At 49.7% G+C, this 21,263-nt stretch overlaps 1 protein-coding gene across 3 annotated transcripts in view; it reads right to left on the minus strand.

The window, feature by feature from the left end:
• Positions 1-21,263, minus strand: part of LOC119458268 (sulfotransferase 1B1-like) — a 252,875-nt gene that overhangs the window by 40,069 nt on the left and 191,543 nt on the right. For all 3 annotated transcript variants that reach the window (XM_037720101.2, XM_037720100.2, XM_037720099.2), the window contains exon 2: positions 16,346-16,644. In XM_037720101.2, coding sequence (XP_037576029.1) covers positions 16,346-16,634 — 289 coding nt within the window. In that variant the 5' untranslated portion in view covers positions 16,635-16,644. The remainder of the gene's footprint in view (positions 1-16,345; positions 16,645-21,263) is intronic.

Consider the following 21,263-nt stretch of genomic DNA (forward strand, 5'->3'; position numbering starts at 1 on the left):
GCCAACCAGCTGGGTTAGGACACACCGGCGCCTTTCCCTCGGTGACCTATACTTTCTGTTCATTGGCTCCGCCTCCGTAGCAGCCCTCTCCTCCCCGGTACGCCGCTACCCTCTTCTCATTGTACCACGGGAGAAAGTTCGAGCGGCTGCCGCGAAACCAGTGGAAGGAGCGAAATAAAGCGATCCGCTTCAATTCTTTCCGCACGGAAGAGTGAGCCGAGCCAAACACTACCTACATAACATAAGGCCTTTAAGACCGTGTATCATTGCGCGCAAACATGGACCAAACAGCGAACACGTATAACACACACGATGCGCTTCGTGTGTGTTACACGTGTTCTCTCTTTTGTCCATGTTGTTTGCGCGCAATGATACACGGTCTTAATGGAAAACCAACAAGCCCAAGTGGAAACCCTACAACATAAGGCCTGTTCTCTCCGATCCATGACGTCATGCTACCTGGTCCGAAATTTCCATTGCCAATCCTGGCGTGACGAAAGCGGTGACGTCGAAATCGTCGCTGCTTACTCGGGAGCATTCCCATTAGATTGTATGGCAGTCGGGCCAGGTAACATGACCTCATAGATCGGAGTGAACAGGCCTTGTGCTATCTAGGTGGTGTTGGCACAGCTCGCAAAGACGACGAGCGACGATACCAACTCGCTCAGCGCTGTTTGATTTCTCACGCAGCCATCAAGACGATTCGAGCTCGTCCGTAATTGCTCTGTGCTTGTTTAAAACAACACAAGATGGCGCAAGGACGCTGTTGAAAAGCGAAGTTAAGAACGGCGGCGGCGGTGGTGACTGGTCGCAGTCAGTGACACATAATCGCAGTGGCGGATTTGCCAAACAATAATGTCAGTGCGGAATAGTTCGCGCAGGACACCGGGCATCGCCTTCTGGAACAAGCTTATTATTCTGTCGCAAATTTAAACTTAAAATAATAAAATGGGAACGTAGCGTCGTCAACAACAGCGTTCCGCAGTGACCGAACATTTCTAGGCCATCTGAAGCGGACATCGCACGGTGCCTCGCGACAGCCCGGCCCTCTTGTCGATCGCGCGCTGCCTGCAATCTTAACCGGTTTAAATTTATACCGGAACAAAACCGGCGTTCTAGCAAACGGATCCATTACTACCTTCTGAAAAACAGCAATACACACCGAGAAACACACCCCAGTGTCGCGATGGTACTCCGAGACAGCGAAAATGCTTAGGTATAATGTTCGTTATTTCGCTTTGAGGTACGACGCCGTCGGCTAAAGTTAGCAAACGTTTTTTATCCAGTGTTAAAAGACCGCTGCAGCGGAAACCGACACTGTCGCATATATAAGCAGCTAGAAATAAAGCCTGTCCGGCGGCCTTTTTTAGTAAAAGTTACTTATTTTTTTAATTTCTTTTACGCGCGTTAATATACCTTGCCACAACGATAGAGATTGGTTGAATAAGGGATGACTCATGAGCCAACGTTTCAACAAGCGGAACTGTGTCGTGGCAATAACTGTTGTTGTCCGTCCACCCGTCTGTCCATCTATCTGTTGAGCCATCAGACAAGTGCATCTGTTGATATCCATCTAGTGTTCCACAGCTGCTACTCCTTTCATGTCTTCCAATTTCTGTGGACCTCCGTCCTGTTTAAGCTGTCTTGCCACAATTGCTACTAACAGACTCTAGCTTATAGTTCAATGCCTTCCAACAATGCACCAGGAGCACATACGCGACAGAAAAACAGCATTAACTATTTTTCGTATTTCCTTCCCAATTGCAACAACAACAGCATGTGAGCGCCGGAAAGCTGTCCGTGACAACCTTCCGGAAAGGTCGTGCATGAAGGGCTGGCGCGAGTGGCTAATGCTGTCCAATGCAATAGAGAGTGCAACGCAATACCACGGCACACAACAGAGCGGTCGCGGATGGAACTTCTAAGCTGAGCGCCAGCTACTGTGACCATAGCGATTAAGCGACGCGGACAGGAAAGAAGGACGAAGGCGGTGCGCTATAATTGAGAAGGACGCAGCGCACCATCCTTGTCTGCCTTTCTGTTCGCGTCGCTTAACCCTAATAATTCTAAGCGTACCACTTGCACCACGCTGAGTTTGACGCCTCAACACCCTGATTTATGCGCGGGAAACTTAACGCGTTGCCTACAGCAGCGTTTTTGATACGCTGAAGCGAAGTTTCAGTTGTCGATAGTTTACAAAACGATTTAATTAATTACCATAATAATGAAGTTTGTACTGAAAAATACATTGCTGTACTCTCGGAAGTACGCCAGAAGTAAAGGTAGGCGAGTTGTTTAATTTTCGTCCGCGTGGAACTGTGTTTGGGCATTGGATTAAGCACTATGGTCCCATTAACTGTGTCAAACCGACTTGCCCAAAAGTCCGTAGTTCCTAACGCGAGCGCCCGTAATGACATTGGCGGGGCCTGTAGAGCTGTCCGCAGCGGTACAGTCATTCCACTGGGCAGCCATCGATCCTGTCTGGAAAGAGGACAGCGAGGCAGCATTTCGTTCGCGTGCGCTCACTGATGAGCCCCTCCCACCATTCCTTGTTTCATTAATTCATGCACAGCATACACCAACGTCCGCCGAGTCAATCAAGACGGCACGTGTACAGTGCTTAGCATACGCACGTGGAGGTTCCGTCTGAATTAAAGGTACACGATAAAGGTTTAATCAAAGCTTGACGATTCGTTTAGCCGCGTCTGGCGAGCTAAAACAGACGGTACGATAGCTCTTCCGACCACAGTGTTTAAGAGCCGGCAAGCAAAGAACGCAGTTCTTCTTCTCCTTGGTTTGGGCGTGTTTCTACCATCAGACGTGAATTTGCGACTCTCGTCTTTCGCGCCTGTATGCGTCTATGAGCCCCCATTGCCAAAACGTTCTTGTGGGGGAGCTGTTCGCAAGGGTAGGTCAGAACCAATCGTGATTACGAATATACGGGGTGTTTCAGCGAACACTTTCAAAAATGTTGAAGGGTTGCCTGCGGCAGAAAGCACAATTCTAGTTCATGAGCTGGTCCACTCGAAGAGGCGGACATTACTCACAAAAAATGAAATGCATAGTCGACAAATGAAAGAAAATTCACTAATTAAGTTTTCAACTAATTACCTTGTGGCCCCTATTGCAATTTACTAATCGTAGCGTAGCCGATGAGTTCGCAAGGCGCATTCCCTAGGAACAAATTCTCAGGATGACACTAGTTTCGAGGTATTCTTTCCCAAGGCAAGCGACGAAACACATTCGCGTCCCTATTGCTTTTGTGCCTCCGAGCATAAAACGGCGTTTCGTTAAAACGTGATGCATTTTTACAGCAAATTTGAAGGCGCGTATATCGATTCCAGTGCCATCCTCAATGGATTTACCTTGTAAACTCAGCAGCTACAATTTGTAAATTGCAGTTAGTGCCGCAAAGTAATTAGTTAAAATCGCAACGAGGAAAAGTAAGCTAATTAGTCAATTATGCGTTTCGATAACGCCGAAGAAATGAACTCTCGGCCACTGGCAATTTCAAAGTCTTCTGTGTAGTCTAAAGAAAAACATCTTGTATAATTAGCGGTGGCAACCTGCCATAGAAAACAGCACTTACAAACTAACAACTTAGTGAATTAGGCCACTGATGTTTTGCTGCCCATACTCTTTCACAAATTCATCCCATTGCACAAGTTTCCTGCGTAGCTTCAATCTATACATGCATCTGATAACTCTGCAAAAGACAACGCTACATAACAGTCAACAATAACTTTCTCGTTTGTCTCAGCAATAAACGTTGTGCGAGCCCGTTGTATTCGCATTCAACTCAAGTTCCGTCTGTAAGGCTACTCCTACATCGCGCGCATTAGCATTTTTTGCTCATTTCAATTGGAGAAATTGCGCCCGGCGTGGTATCCTAACCTCAGTGCATAATGCAATAGTGCAGCGCGATGCTGTCAAGTTCATCAAAGCAAATGATTGCTGCCGTAGGATAAAGTCATCTGCCCAGTATATAAACTCCCATTCCCAACATACAAGGCAGCCCCATACCGGCGAACATTTTCAGTCATCACAAAACATAATTAATTCACTGCCCTGCTGCGTACTGCATTTGCACGCGCCTGCGTAATCAGCGTCCCTTCGTTCCCCACTAATAGAGAATGTGAGACACGTCCAGAGTAACCCTACTTCTTCAACTCAATCTGCAGACAGAATGTCACGAAGCCTCCTCTCGTTCAATAATTCATGCTTCTTTTTTTCTTCCAACTGCGCACATCAGGCCTACCACTTTCCAATGCATCGTTCTGTATTTGTGTTTCGTTGTAAACGTTAAATATAACCCACTCGAGGCACAGCGCCCAGCCATTCAAACTCGATAACCGGCCAGCCTGACGGCTGGCGCAGTTTGCGCGACTGGTGGGCGCCGGGGACACTGAGCTGATAAATTAGGGTATATATATAGGATGAAAGCGAGGTGGAATCGTGAAGCATTACGACTGCATGTCGTCTGACAGCCATCACCCAGCGCCGATTATCACGTTTCCATCATGGAGCACTGTACATTGGTGACACGTGCAAGAGCGCGTCGAGCGATTCTCTCTAACTAGGTCACAGAGAGAAACATTTTCAGGTGAGTGTATCAATCAGACTTCCAGTGAAACGCCAATGCAATAACGCGTTCAACCTTTTTTTCGGTTTGCATCGACTTGCGCAGATCGCGCGCGCAAGTCCACAGGCGTCCTCAAAATCGCGGCACTTGCCGACAGAGTCTCACTGTTCGGTGAGGATACCAAATGCCTACGCTGGTGGCATTATCAAGTTACCTAAGCGAGCTCCGGGTTGAACACTCGGCAGTCTAAACAGACTATAAATACACGTATTAAGTCAATCTAAAGTGATAGAGTAGTGTTCGAGAATGTTTAAGGAGTTAATATTATCGCGAACAGAGCTTTAGTAATAGAGAAATTAGAGACACCCCCGGGACATTCAAGCACTATCCCGATAATGAAGGCATTCCTCATTTAAATTGTGTCAATAGTACTCAACCGCTCGTTACAAAACCATCATTGTATCACATTATAAGACGAAAGAAAATGGCCCTTGTCCATTTATATTTGATACTTAAAGAAGAAACTCATTGACGTTACCCTTGACAACGACGCGGGCGGTCGAAAGGTTTCGTTTTCTCCACTCTGCGCCGCCCTTGCTTTCGCTTTTCAGTAGTTTCGCTATCGCCTAGTGCTGCACTGGTTTTGGTGGCTCGCGAAACTCGCGGTGTCAGAGAATGCCACATCCATGTGACGCGCGGGATTTTCGAACGGTCCACGCCAACTGGCCACGAGCAGCTGCAGCGGCGAATCCAACGCTTTGTCATGCCTAGGTTTGTCCATGGCCACGCGTTAGCATTTTGCGCAGAAAACAGTAGCGCCGTCTGTCGAGTACCATTTTACTCACTGACGGCAGCAAAGGGCGATGATGGCGTATGCAACGTCACTACTCCCTGGTGGGGTGGCGGGAGATTTGAATTCCGATAAAGGTACGCGCACCCATCAGACGGAATTTTCTCGTAAACTAAGTCTTTTCTTGGCACGAAACAAGCGCTGCGAGTTTCTGGTGTGGTATTTTGGAATGGAACAGTCCAGGCGAACTTACTAGTTGCCTTTAGAGTGTCCCTTTAAGTGCGAAAATACAGTAGGTCCAGTCGTCTTCGTCTATACCTTGATGATTATGATGAGTATACGTATTACCGGTAAAACATTACTCTGATGCCACAAAGTTGTCTGGAACAGCTTCCGGCTACTGGCATTTTACGTGACAGTCTGCAACAAAGCTCCGCAGAACATTTAAAGCTAGACGCCAGTTTGTTCCGTGTATATGTCGGCATAGAAGTTTCCACAGCAACGGAATGTGCATTGCCATCTACACTTTACCTTGCAACACAAAATTAGTTCAATGCAGGAATATGTTTATAACGTGCCGATATATATAGTTCGATGACCAAGGTTCAAGTTAAACGCGTCCGTTTGTTCATTTCTGTGTTCTTATATATACGTTTGGAAGTATACGCAGCCTCTGCAAGAGCAACAAATCTCCAGCTACCGCCTGTTACTTTTCACCACACTTTCCAAAACATGCCTGAAATAATTCATGCCGACTTCCCGTTTATTTATGTTGTTACTCCGGTTATCGAGCTTGCCGGCGGGCATCGTCGCACGAGCGATGCCTATAGATGGTTTTTAGAGCGCAGCTATTAGGCGCCCATTTCTGCAGCGAGTGTCGAATGAACAAACGCGGAGCGCAGCGGGAGATGAAAGACGGCGACAGCGAAGAGAGCGCGAGGAGGAGGGTATGGCGAAAGCGTAAGAAAAAAAGCGTAGTGCCGCGCAAGACGGGCTTTCCGGCGACAATGGCTACGAGATGGCGCCAGAGTAGCGCGCGTCGTCTGTATGGAAACAAAGAGCTGCATGAGCGGAGGTCTGTCTGCGGCGGCTGCTGTGAATCGCGCCCACACGTCACCCCACGCGCCGCCTCTCGCGATTTCCCGATTAGCGAGGCAGTCGCGTCACACTTCGCTGCATTTGCAACGTGCCGCACGAGACAGACTGTCCGCACCATTCAATATGTCTCGAAATGAAAACACGTATACAGCTGCGCTCAAATTTCGCACTGGGGAGTATCGTAATCGTCGGTGAATTTTTTTTTCTTTTAAGAAACAGAGCTTGCCGAAGACTTATGGTCAAGCCTTCTGCAACAACACAAGTTACAATAGCCTATAAATATATAAAACTCTACAGCTGCGGCCTGTTTTGCTGTTGAATTAGAATGTTCGACAAGTGAGGTTTACTGCAAAATCCGACATGATTAATATGCAGAAGACGAAGCTAATGCTCAATAGCCTGCCAAAAAGCCAGAATTCATTGTCGCCAGTCAACCTTTAGCGTCTGTGGAGGAGTACATCTATCTAGGTCAATTACTCACAGCGAGAGTGAAGAGAAGGACATTTCCCTTAAGACTAGAAGGACATTTTTATTTACAGAAGAATAAAATTGGTTGAAGTGTATCCCGTAGGCATTACCAAATCCTGACTGGGAGCTTACCTCTGTCATTAAAAACAAAAGTGCACAATCATTGCATTCCACCGGTGCTAACATATGGGGCACACACTTGGAGACTATCATAGAAGCTAGCGAACAGGGAGCGCGCAAACAGCGATGGAACGAAAAATGTCAATAGCAACGTTAAAATACAGGGCGGTGTGGATCAGAGCGCAAACGGGGATAGCCGATATTCTAGCTGACATTAAGGAGAAAAAAAATGAAGCTGGGCCGGCCATGTAATGCGTAGGACGGATAACCGGTGGACCATCAGAGTTGCAGAATGGGTGCCAAGGTAAAGGAAGCGCAGTCGAGGACCGCAGAAAATTAGGTGACGCGATGAAATTAGGAAATTTGTAGGCGCAGCTTGGAATCAGCTAGCGCAATACAGGGCAATTTGAGATCGCCGGGAGAGGCCTTCGTATTGCAGTGAATGTAGGCCAATGGTTATGATGATGATGATGACACGAAAGTATACATACACGAGCTCGACTCGTGGGGCACGTTTGTTATATCTGAACACACCAAGAGCGCATGCCCTTAGTATTATTAGCTGTCACGTGACGTCACGGGCCGGAGCTTGTCACCCAGCCGGTCCAACAGCGTGGCGGCTACGACGATGTCAGTGCAAGGTATACGCGCATGTATTAAGGGACCAAACACTGCTTTTTGCTTGGCGATATTGACTGTCAAACATACATCGCCGGTACTTTTCTGAGGTCACGAATACACTGCCACCACAGCGCGAATAAAAGTACCTGCCCCTTCCATGCGGCTACGTGCGAACGAAAGAATCGCCAACTATAGGCGCGTCAATGTCGCGGCCGAGGTTTTTCGCTGAGCGAACTGCTGTCACTCAGAGGCACGTGTATATAGCGTGTCGCCGTAGCAATACATTCTCTGAGAGTTAGAGAGAAAGAAAGAAATAAAGAAAGAAAGAGGGAGAGAAGGGCGAGTGGCAAAGCAACTCCCCTTTCCCGAAGAAGAACAGCACGCTGCGGAAAGAAGGAGTGAAAGAAAGAGAGAAAAAGTAAAAAACCAGAGCGCGGGAATGCAGCCGTCGTTTCCAGGAAAGGTGCGAGGGGTCGAGTGTACGGGTGCAGTCGACACACTATGCTGCTGGGAAAATTATGTGCAGTGACGGCGATGCTGGGAAAGAACGCGAAGCGCTGGCTAACGCGCGCGCCCTTCGTACGCGCTACACGCTGTCTGCAGCGGCGACGTTTCTTTCCGTGCCAGACACGAAAACGAACGCGTGCTCACAGGCATACACGATGGAAGCTTGAGCGCTGCGGCGACAAACGTTCGATGCGTTGAACATACCTGTATGAGAGGAACTACGATTAGTTCACTTCAAGTGCCTCGGGAATAACAGCGGCGGAGGTCATCCAAAACACTGCGGCCATCGGCTGTTTGTCGCTATCCGCCCTTTCCCTGACTCCCCCTCCACCTCTTTCCGGGCGCCGAATCTCATTTACCCTTTGACTTTGTAAAATATGAGGAATTAACCAGGCTTGGGCCGATATCGTCTTAGCTGAGCGCAGGTTTACGCCACGAAAACAGCGCTAGGCAAACGGCCAAATTAACGTAGATAGCTCCGCTACGATCACAACAGTCAAAAACGCAATTCCATTTCGTCGACCTAGTATTGAGCCGCATTTTGATGCGACAAAAGTAAAACCAAAGCTGTATCATTAAAGAGAGCACACGAGTCTCAAGGACGTGCGAATACACCGCTCTCGCAAGTGTACAACTGCTCGGCTTCCCAGCAAGTGGCTAATGGTTCGTAGTACAATTGCCTTTCTGCACATCAGTGCAGTGAATTGACATAGCTTGAGCTGGCACTAGCAGCTGGAACGCCAACAAACAGCCACATATTAGCGTGTTTCCTTTTGAAAGCGAAGCACACTGCACAAGGCCAGCCTCATGCTCCAGGGTATGGCATGATGTTCTCCCATTTATGCACCAGCCGACACTTACACACAGAATTAATGCAGAACCATATTCGGCTGATCCATATGAAAAAAATCTCAATCACACGATAAAAGCAGCAAGCGTTAGCCCTATGTGTTCTCGTAACTTATGCCCACCCTCGTTACTTTAACGCTATAGCCAGATTCTCGCTCATGTTATCTGACAGAATAGCAATATGCGACATCGAGATCGCGGCGACGAAGCTGCTACGCTTAAACTACACGCGTCACCTCCGTTATGAACGAACACAGCGAAGAATCGTCGCTACTCGGCTCTGCACGCATTTAATCCGACGGAAAGCGCAGACGGGCAGGAAAGGGCAAAACAACGAAAGAAGTGGAACGAGGGCGTCGGGAGAAGAGGGAAACTGGGGTGGGTCGAAACCCCGGGTTTCGACAGTCCAGAACACCCACGCTATCGCTCAGGAAAGAAACGTTAAAAAAGATATATACAAGCGTTACGTGAATCGTGTACTCGATCTCGTACGAGCACTGGCTGGGTGCTTCCGCACGCTTCTCCTGTCTTTGCTCCGCTGCGGCCCCGACGGCCTCAGTTTCAGTTTTACGCACGTCCTCCCGTACACGTTCATCGATAGGAGCGCAATGAACTGCTGCCAGGAGAATTTCTATTACGCTAAATCGTACCCCCCCCCCCCCCCCCCTCTCCCTGCTTGTCCCGGCAGCCCTCGGAGGAAGTGACCGGGACTGTCCTTATATTACATGCACGTCGCCATCACGACCATCAGCGGTAGAATGCGGGGAGAAATTGTTCTACCGTTCCGCGGATTACACGATATACTCGATATGCTATCAGAGCCCGTTCTGGTGGAAGTAAGTAGAATCGTAAAACGAGACCTTCTGCTGCTAAGCTAATGCGACAGCCCGGGAGAACCAACGTGTTCGAAGAGCACAAAAAGTAGCAATAAACGAAGTGCCGCGTGTAAAAGGGCAATGCTTTCAACGTCAGCGCCCTTTTATAGAACGCAACTCGTTTATCTAGATGCTCACGATTGATGCGTCGCCTCCGTGACGCGCACTTTAGGAAAGGGAAAACACTAGACTTGTCGCAAAGCCAGCAGACGCCCCCTGCAATTATAGGTAAAGAGGTTCTCGCGGCACAACGAAACATGTCCTAACAATCGTTTGTTCTCAGAAAGCATGGCTAATCTACCCGAAAAGCAATTATGTTGCCAAATGCAGCTCAAGATGGTCGACGGTAAGGGTGCTTCTCTGTTAGGCTATCGAGCAACAGGACAAGCAAAATGTCACCCTGTAGAGCATGCTGTCGTGGATGTGCGTTTCTATTGCGATAGCAATTTTACGGACACTAAAAGTTCGCGCCACCGCCGTGCTGTTGCGGGCGCGACGGCGCATGCTCAGACCGTGCGCCACGGGTTGGAGGCCACGTGATCTGCTGAGGGCGCGAGGGCGAGCCGAGCGTGCCAGTGCCCTGGTGCACGCCATTTTGCCGCACGCCCAGCGTCGGAGGTCACGTGATCTGCTGAGTATTTTGAGGCACGCCAAAGAGAAATACTAAAATGAGCGGCAACATGAAACGCTCGCTTGAAGACTGAGCACGCGCGCTCTCCGCGTTATTTATGTCCTAATGGCATGGTTCCTAATACCACAAGGTGGGAAGCAACCGTGACCTCCACGACGTCACATATCACCCGGAATCCCGTAATACTTGTCTCACACCCACACTGAAAAGAAATCCACAAAATCAGAAAAGAAATCCACAACACGGGCTCACCTAATTCCCGCTGTTAACTTCCTTTTGCGCGAGGCCTATTGAACGAAAGGCAACATTAGCGGAGTGCACAATGGTCAAGCCGAGCACCGTCTCCGGTCTTTAAAACGCACGGCGCCCTCTCATTCCTGACTGATCGACGCGACCAGTAACGAGCACTTCGCGTACCGGGTCAGACAAAGTACAGATCAGCTGGACACGTTTCCCACGGCACTTGCCATTACACTTATTTCTCACCAAAAAAGCAAATAAATAAAAAATAAAAAGGCGCAGCGTGTGTAGTGGTAGGGTGTAGTGGTAGTGGTTTGAGCTGACTGGCGAATCCGCATCCACGTCCCCGCTTTGCTGATAATAGCTTCCAACCACGAGCTTGTTGCCTTACGGCATAACGCAGGCTAGCGAATGTCGCTCTGGAATTCAATCGTGCCGCGGAGCGCAAAAAGCATTCACAAGTTCACAACCACCTCTTGCGCAACGCTCTTCAAAGCAGTTGTTCAGATTGCGAACAAGCACAGAATATCATTCTCGACTTTCATTTGTTCGTTTCTTTCCATTTACGTTTTGCCTGAACCGGGTACCTGAAGCACGGAAATGACGTCTTCGTGCGCAGATGGTCTTGCAAGTGAAACTGACCTTCCTGGTTGCTGCTAAGCGCTGTTTATTACAGCCATAGCTTAAAAAAAGCGAAGTTCTGGTGTCTTGCGTGCCAAAACCACGATCTGTTTATGAGGGACGCCGTAGTGGGGGACCCTGGATTAATTTCGACTGCCTGGGTGCAGCCGAAGAACGGTACACGGTCGTTTTTGCATTGCGCCCCCATCGAAATGCGGCCTCCGCGGCCGGAATTTGCTCACGTGACCTCGTGCTTGAGCAGCGCAACGCCGTAGCAGTTAAGATCCACGGTAGCTCAGAAATAGCTGTGTTAGTGGCTCCCTCGCCTGGTCGTTATGATGTCCTCCGGGATCACTGGTGGAGTGGCACCTTAGTAGTGGTGATTTGCCCGCTATTATTACTGTAGACCATTCCACGTTGCTGACTCTTTCAGCAGACGCTTGCCTCTCCCCACAATGTAATATGCCTAACTGTCATTTTCTACATCTTGATATCTTTCAAAGCGTGTTGCATTTCTTTCTGTTCCGGGCTCCGTACTTTTTCATGAACATTCTTTTAAGCTGGGCTCCTCTCCTGTCTTCTCACAGGTTCTCCCTCCTTCCGTATACGTACACCGTCTCTCAATCCCGCGTCATTGATGTATTGTTGCTACTTATGTAGCTGTTTATATAGTTCTTTATTGTATTTTGGTAGTTTTTTTTCCCGTCTGTTTCATCTTTTTTTTAAACCCATAACTTATGGTTGTAGCTGCTTTGTGTACCAGCACTTAGACCTCATTGTTTCTCCTGGGCAAGGTAAATAAATAATAATAATAATAATAATAATAATAATAATAATAATAATAATAATAATAATAATAATAATAATAATAATAATAATTATTATTATTATTATTATTATTATTATTATTATTATTATTATTATTATTATTATTATTATTATTGCGTATGCTAGCCGATTACTAGATGACAAGATCTGCGAGGAGAAATACGCAATTCGAGAGGTGGAATTTCTTTTCTTTTTTTTTAGGCACAGCCATACGAAGGAGCAGACAACGCATCCAGAGAAAGCATAGGGGAACTTAACTGTTACGCTCATTAGAAATGTAGAAATAATAACGCAAAGGTAAATGGAGGCGGGCAAAGACGTTCCTTGTCGCCAGTGGGATCCCCATTTACATCTCCCGCATTACGCGCGCGGTACTATAGACTAGCCCTGGGAGTGTTAACCGGCGTCGATCATGGCCAAGGAGACGGACGATCCCTTTAAATGCAGGCGTCACGTAGTACGCCAGCTCAGGAGCGAGCGACTTTATGTAACATAACTTTAATATCAAAGTCTATAGGATTACTAAACCGCGCTATTTGCTAACTCCGTACTTTCTTGCGCGAGCGTCGCGACCACGCATAGAAATTAAGGGAAATCCGATGCCGCACAAATGTTCTTCCAGGACTCCTTCCCGCACACCGTAGCGGAGTGGAACCAACTGCCCAAGGGCACTGGAAAATGCGTGGTAGGGTAAGCGTTACACTATGTCGTAAATGCTGCTTGTCTTTAAATTAAATAGCGCCTTTAGAAGATTTACTTCATCATTATTAGTCTCTCTCTCTCTCTCTCTCTCTATATATATATATATATATATATATATATATAAAACCAACAGACACTGAAGCCGAGGTAGTCATCGGGGAAATTAGCTGTGGTTGAAATTGAAATGTAGAAAATGATAAAGAAAAACTGTCAGCCTTTCCACTGGGGTGGAGATGGAAGACCAGCGAAGCTGTACTATGGTGGGAATTATGTATTTTCAATTATTACTATTAAGATGCGATGGTGCAATTGGTTATTGAAAATTCTAAAGGATGAGAAATATATATTATCCGGTGGTTTTCGTTTTTTTTTTTTTAGTGACCACAGGGACCATGGCCTTAAGCGGGAGACACACGGTCCGATTCGGTGTCCGATCCGGCGTCCGACGCGCCGGAACGGCAGCCGGAACCGAGGCGTTTTGCCGTGCCGAAGGGCCGGATCGGATGCCCGGCGTGCGACAAACTGGACAGATTTTCGCCGTCCAACGCGCCCGACAACCGCACCGTCGTTTGTCCGCAGCCAATGACAGCGCGCCTGACATGTGACGTTCTCTGACGTTCCCTCCAGAGAGGCGGTGCCGGCGGGCCGGTTTCTCGCCGCTTCTTTTATTATTTTTTTTTCATGCCGGCTGCAACAGCATTGCCACAATTCGTTTCTGACAAAAAATAGTTACTAGTTCTTTAAAATTATCTCGAACATGTGCCTGTCCTGCAAAGCAGCGCCTAGTATACTGGCACTCAGCTACTTGCGAGATCGGCCGGGAGCCGCGATGCGACAGCATTCCGCAGGTAGACAGCACGCACCGACTGTCAGAGCGAGGCTACTCGCTTAGCTTGCACGCTTGCCCTTCGCATCGACGGCGTCGAGTAATCCAAGTGTATTTAATTACGGGTAACCTACGTGTACAGTGTTAATCGTGCTGGCAAAAATAGGCGCACTTCGACGAGCTCGATCTGTATCGCAAAAGCCGTCGGCCGTGGCGTCCGCCGAGCTAGGCCTACCGGCCCTACTGCTGGCTGTCGGCGGAACCGTCAGTAGAGAACACACCGCTGCGAAGTGTTTTGACACTCGCGAAGACGTAATTTTAGTGAGAGTGTTCGCGTAAAGCGAAGCCGCATTGCGCAAAGTTTATTTTGTATTTCTCGACGAGGATATGAAGTCTTCTCAGCGTACAAGCTGGGGCACAAGATCTGGGCGGAGCTTAGGCGCCACTCGCTCGTTCGGATGCCCGTCCCGTGTGCCGCATGCCGGAGCATCATCGTATGCCGCATGCCGGAGCATGCGGCGCCGCACGTCGGATCGGACGCCGAATCGTACCGTGTGTCTCCCGCTTTATGGTCGCTACGGTACACCGCCATAGGGTGTACGGCAGAGGTTGGCACGTTTTATTGCGATAGCAATTATATGGACACTCCAAAGCAGATTTCTGCCGTCGGCGTCGCCATCGTCGTCGCCGTTGCCGTCGCCGTCACCGTCACCGTGAGGTTCCGTATGACGTCAAAGGCGATGAAATTGTCGCCGCGCGATGAACGCTGCATGTGCGAGTGAAAGGGCGCGAGGAACGCGCGCTTTCACGGGGAGTGAACGCACGGCGGAGAAAAAACGCGCGTTCTGCGCCGTGCTACCTTAAGGGCTGCAGAATTAAGCGTCGCTTGCGTCCTTTACAATCACCATATATGTAGAGCAAACGCGACTTCATCAGACACGCAAAAGGCCGTAGGGGGGGGGGGGGGGGAGGGAAGGGAGGCGACGTTTAGCTGCGGCACAAAATGCCTATTTATATAAAAAAGTTGTCGCAGTTTCACCTGAAAGGCGAAGCATCAATTGCGATAGCAAATTTGAAGAGAGCTATACGGAGTAATGATAGCAGCTTTGTCAGCTGTATAAACTTGGACATGCAGCAGCACCGGCAACACGCAGAACTGTTGTCGACGCCGCCGGCGTTTTGCCCGCGTTCGCTCAAAATGCGTGCGGCGTTGGTGACTGTTGCCGGAGCCTCTGATATAAATAGGCACTTGGTGCCGCAGCTAAACGTCGCCTCCCTTCCCTGCCCCTCCCCCACACCCTTTCGCGCGTCGGAAGAAAGTACGTTTACTCTACATATATGGTGATTGTAGAGGAGGAAAGAGACGCCTACTTCTGCAGCCCTTAAGGGAGCACAGCGCAGAACGCGCGTTTCTTCTCCGCCGTGCGTTCACTCCCCGTGAAAGCGCGCGTCCCTAGCGCTCTTTCACTCGCACATACAGCGTTCGGCGGCGCGCGGCGACGATTTCATGTCCATTGACGTCATACGGAACCTAACGGCGACGGCGACGGCGACGCCGACGGCAAAATCTGCTTTTGAGTGTCCATATAATTGCTATCGCAATAAAACGTTGTGAGGCGAGAAGGTGGTAAAAACTTCCGACGCTGCTGGACGAGTGTCCCGTTCTGCTCTTGTCGAAAACCTCCGAGCCGCCCCCAGAGGCTCCGGCAACAGTCACCAACGCCGCGCGCGTTTTGTGCGAACGCGGGCAAAACGCCGACGGTGTCGACAACAGTTCTGTGTGTTGCCGGTGCTGCTGCATGTACAAGTTTGTACAGCTGATAAAACTACTGTCCTTACTCCGTATAGCTCCCTACAATTTTGCTATCGCAATTGATGCTTCGCCTTTCGGGTGAAACTGCGACGACTTTTTTCATAAACACGTCATCAACGCCGCGCGCGCGCGTTCGGTGCGGACGCGGACGCCGCCGTTGCGCGCGTTGTTTGTGTGACCACACACAACCGCTGTCAAAACACTGGCTACGTGACGGAACGGCTAAACGCCGCTGTCGACACTGTTAGGGGAGAGGCGGGCGAGAGCCCAGAGAGAGTCGGCGGCAGAGGCCGGCAGGGCTGCGCGCATGCGCCGCAGTGGGAGAGCGGGCACGCACAGTCTAGGATACATCGATGCCCTCCATCGCCCACCGCGCTCCCCTTCCACTGGGAAGTCGCGTTTGCTCTCCGCCGTGCGTTCGCTCCCCGTGAAAGCGAGCGTCCCGCGCCCTCGCGCCCTTTCACTCGCACATACAGCATACGGCCGATGAGAGTTTTTTTTCTTCTATCGGCGGACGCGACCATCGAAGAGTGAGCCCTTAGCAGCTTCGCTGCAATACGGAAAATTTAGTGGACTAAAGGGTAACTTGTCGCCGCCGGTGGAAACCGAACCCACAACCTCCGCATTACATATATACGTATTCACATGGTATCTCGTGATTTATAATCTGTTGTAGTCCCTTGAAACAATTAGGCGCTGCGGGTAATTTGCATAAATAAATGAAATATACAAAACACACGCCGACGCCACTGGGGCCAAAGGTCGCGGGCTCACCGGACTTGGGGTAGGTGACGATGAAGACGTCGTCGTTGCGTATCTTGAAGTCGGCCAGTCCGCGGATGACGTGCGGGTGCAGCAGGTAGCCCTGCAGCAGGACGCCCTTGTAGCTCTGCGCGCGCGGAATGGAGGCGGCGTACGACGCCCACGCCGGGTCACCCGCCACCGCGGGGTCCCTGTCGGCCGGCAGCACCTGGTCGTCGCTCTCGGGGCACTTGCCGCTGCGCCCGGCGCCAGTCAGCAGGGCGCCCAGCGGGCTGCTGTACAGGAACTTGAGCGATATCATCGTCAGCAGCCTGCGTACGAAGAAAGCAGACAGAAAGGGCGGGGCGTTTCAGTGAATCGAGGGCCCACCGCGTTGCACAGTTCGTAACACCGTCGTCAGACTGCTTTCAAAGCGAAACGCCAACAACAAAAGCAAGCGCATATCGCCGCTCGCGTCGGAGCTCGGTTTAACGGGCGCCTGTGTCTTATACAATGTATCTGTGAATGTATGGCGTAGTGTGCGCCTGATAAGGCGACCGCGGGGAAAGGGTTGGCGCCTCTCGGCGCAACTGCGCCAACGCGCTCGTGCCACTGCTCCCGCGTTCGTCGACGTCGTCTTCTTCCTCAGCTGGCTGCGCTTTACTTCTCTTCTGGCGTCGTAATGGGGAGGCCGCGTTTACGGGGGTATGAGCCATTGCTTAAGGGGGCATGTCCGTCTTACGTGACGGACAGATTTAATAACAAAGGCGATAGGCGAATGTGTGTGCGTACGTTTGTTCAAAATTCTGCGTAACATCTGTGTCGTGCGCTAAACAGCTTCGCTTGGCATCCACAGAGTGGAATGGCTCACATAATTTTTTTTTCATTCCGTCGCTGCCTTTGAGCGGTCCTTAGGTTCTAAAGTTTCTTTGTTAGCTTGAGAAGCGGCTCAAATTACATAACTTGTCAATCTGGTGCCGCGAATAGACGTGGTTCTCCCTGATCTTATCCGTACGTATGTGTGTCGCATCACGCTGCGGTAAGGCATCCGTGCGTTAACTTTACAGCACTCTGCCTAAACCATATCCTTTGCCTCGGGTGGGACAAAAATTGTCTTCAATGCTTCCGTGGTCGCACTTCACACCTTTATGATAATGAAATATAATTTCGAAGAGCGACACTATTGCGTCCAATGCATTGATTTTCTGGCAACTCAGGCGAAAAACCTTCGATATGTTGCAAAACATACTTTACTGGAAATGTTTCGTTTATTATATGTAGAAATGCATAAGTGCAGTATATTTTGAATTCGTCTGCGATGCTATGTCGCCAGTACAGTATACGCACTAGAGCACTGCACGGGCCGATTTGTTTCCGCCCGGGCCCGGCGCGAGCCCGTTTTTACGTTGGCCTGCCCGCCCGAGCCCGACCAAAAGCTTTATGGAAAGACCCAGTCCTGGCCCGGGCGCGGAAATAATCTGCGTTACCCGCCCGGACCAGCTCGCCACCCCTTTACCTTAGGCCCGGCCCGAGCCCGGCTCGAAACCGGCCCGAGACCGAAAAAGATCACCGAGTGGCATTAAAAAAATGAATTAAAGAGCACGAAAGGAATTTAATCATAAGTCATAAATACATGTCAAATGCAATTATAAACACCATTTGAGCGGTCCGAACGCAAATACCAGCGCGCGAAGTAGTACGAATGACCCTGCCCAGCCGTATCGCCAGCAGTTTCCAACGGCGCGACCTTGATGCGGCCCAATCCACTTCTATCGCAGCGCCGCCACAGTATTTTTCCACGTGGGGCGCCTCACTGCAAAGCATGCGCCACCCTAGCCGCTCGTCCCACTCGACCGTATTCTAGTACGCTATAGCCGAAGCGCAACCACGACCGGTCGTATAAGCGCAGCGCATGGATGCAGTAAATGGAGAAAGAAAGCTTCTCGTTCCTCCATGGTGCAGCGTAATGCGCTGCTACAAGGCGGCCGGATAAGAACATGCGTGCCATCATGGATGGACGCAGTGCCATATTTCAGCCGCGTGACGAATTATCTTATATTACCAGTCATCGTTTTACCAATTCGCCTTTGAAGAATCAGCAAGTCGCGAGCGCGCTTGCACCGCGCTGAAAGCATTAATTACATTGATTTAGGTAAGGAATACAAGGGCATCCTTTGGTTTGAGGCCACTTCGTTCTTTCTGGACTTTTACATTCTGTTCAAACAGTGCAAAATACGACGGAAAAGAAAATGGAAGTACACAGGAGTAGCACTTCTAGCTTGCAGCTGTGACGGAGCAACATGTTTTTCAGAGTCGAGACGCGCGAGGATAACTCGCTGCGCGTTACATGCACACAACCAGAAAGTCCGAGCCCGGCTCGGGCCCGCGTCAAAATACCTGAGCCCGGCCCGGGCCCGGGTCAAAAAGCACATGCCGTGCCTGAGCCCGGCCCGAGCCCGCGAAAAAAACTGTCCTACCCGGCCCGGCACGGCCAACGGGCCGGGCTCGGGCTTTCGGGTGAGCCCGTGCGGTGCTCTAATTTACGCACGCAACCCTCGCAGTTTAGCGTATACAAGATAAGGTGGTGAAAGGCAGAACTAGTGCGCCAATTAACAACTCGCGATTCACCAATACTTCCACTATGCAGCCGGACATGTATTATAAACACATTTTGCCGCAATACAAGCAAGACTTTCACAAGTACCAGTACCGGACACGAGGCATGTTTTCTGTACTTGATGAGGACACGTGTCTTACGATCGACTACAGTCCATAACGCACCTGATTTACAATGTCATAAATGCGGTAGAAACATGGAACCGAAAGTTTCGTGGCGACCTGGTTAACGAAAATAAATTGAAATTACCTGGATGCAAAATGGGGCACGCGTATTCATAGGCTTTATGTGATGGATTCACGTAGTTTTAAATCCCGAAGCAACACGCAAGCTACGAAGTGCACCGTAGTGGAAACCTCCGAGTTAATCTTCACTAGCTGCGTTTCTTTATGGAACATTAAATACAAAAAATATATATATTTGAGCTGCATTAGTAAATTAAGCTTCTGAAATGTTACAATACCAAAAAAAAAAGAGTTAACGTGAGAGGAAGCAACGAAAACCAGAAACGGCGCTAAACAGAAAGATGGTGGCGACGTTGCCTTGAAGTTCCCGCACCAGCCGCCATGACGTCATAGATATTGACGGCGTGTTGTCTGGCCTCCATAAACGTTTATAGCCAAAGTCTCAACTAGGCACGTTTCAAGAACATTTACTTGGCCACAACGGCCGAAATTTAAAAGGTGTAACTTAAAGAACCTTAATTTTCTATTCAAATCGACCTAATACCGCCAAGTTAACAAAATGTAATAGTTTTGAAAGAATAGTTTATTAGACTAAACTTATTCAGTGTTTATCTTTGAGGTGCCTGTACACTTTCGCCAAAACCTTGTTACGCGAGCGTTTTCTTGCTTTCTACCAACGTTTCAATTTGGCACCCCAGGCTACGAATGGAACACACGACCTCGCATACATCAGCAACCGAACACATCGCACAGTCAGAGGAGCGAACCGCATGAATGTGGGCAACCTAGCTGCAAACAACACAGACCTGCATCCGCATAATGCTCTGACGCTAGAACTGTTCGTGATAGCAAATCTCAGCCAATCCTAAGGCTGGACACTTACTAGCGAGGGCGGCAAGCCATTGGAAAAGAGGTCTTTCGAACGAGAAGCTTTGTGAATACGGCACCCAGCATTCTCAGCATTTCAAGAAGGAAATGACGCGCGTCGGGATGATGATGATGATGATGATGATGATTGTGACAAAAATGTTTTATAGAGGGACTGCCCGAAGGCCTGTAAAGACGTGCAATTATATAGACGCAGCCATGCTCACGGCACAGGTGTGTCGCAGACGCCATAATTCGCTTAAGCCTTGCGCGCTTTCCGGCTACGCATGATTAACAAGCAAACTCGAGTGAAGTGGTCAGGGAAGCAGCGGCACTATACGGTTTTGACAAAGAATTATTACGAGGTATATCGGTACTCCGGCAGGCACAATGTCGACCTACGCTCGAGACACCTTTGCGCCACCGCAGGCGTCGTGAAGACGCCTGCAACACTTCATTCAGAAATAACGCAATCAACTCCGCGGTTACTTTTCATTGCGATAGCAATTATATGGACGCTCCAGGCGCATTTATGCCGTCACCGTGATGTTTCGTATAAAGCCCAAAGGCGACGACATCGTCGCCGCGCGCCATGTGCTGTATGTGCGAGTGAAAGCGTGCGAGCGTGCGCCGAAGATGGCGGTTTAATCTCGCGCGCACAAGCGAGCAAAGTGGGCAGGAAGCGCATCGCCTTCCGTCGTGCGCGAGGAATTGCGGGGAGGTGGGGGGTGCGACTCTGGCCGTTGCTGCGTAAGGCGCGGCCGCGCGTACCTTATCTTGAAAGCGATCTGCGATTGAGCCAGAGTGCGCCGAGTGCTGATAGCTTCGTGCGAGCAGTGTTTTTTCCGCTAAGTTTGCGTTGTATAGCGCGAGGCAGCGCGAGGCAGCCCGAGGCAGCGCGAAGGTCAATTCGCTCGCTGCTGCCACTGCGCTTCCTCACTCCAGCGTTTTGACAGCGAGTTGCCGCGGCCATCGAGCGAGATGTGGTCATGTTCGCTTGTGCGCGCGTGACACCGTGCTCGTTAACTTAGTTGGTAAGCGAATTTTCACTAGTTTATACGGCCGATAAAATTACCATCCTTACTTCTTGCTTCGTGTAGCTGTCTACTGATTTGCTATCGCCATCGATGCTTCGCCTATCGGGCGAAACTGCGACTTTTTTTTTCTTCGCAGCGCTGGACACACTGCGGAAGAGACGCGAAAACACCTCGACAGCGGAGAAGACCAAGGAGACACTTGCCTTCCAAGTTTTTTCCAAGTCTTTCCGAGTAAGAAGCACACG

Source organism: Dermacentor silvarum, chromosome 7, assembly GCF_013339745.2.
Source record: "Dermacentor silvarum isolate Dsil-2018 chromosome 7, BIME_Dsil_1.4, whole genome shotgun sequence".
In the NCBI taxonomy this organism is placed as follows: domain Eukaryota; kingdom Metazoa; phylum Arthropoda; class Arachnida; order Ixodida; family Ixodidae; genus Dermacentor; species Dermacentor silvarum.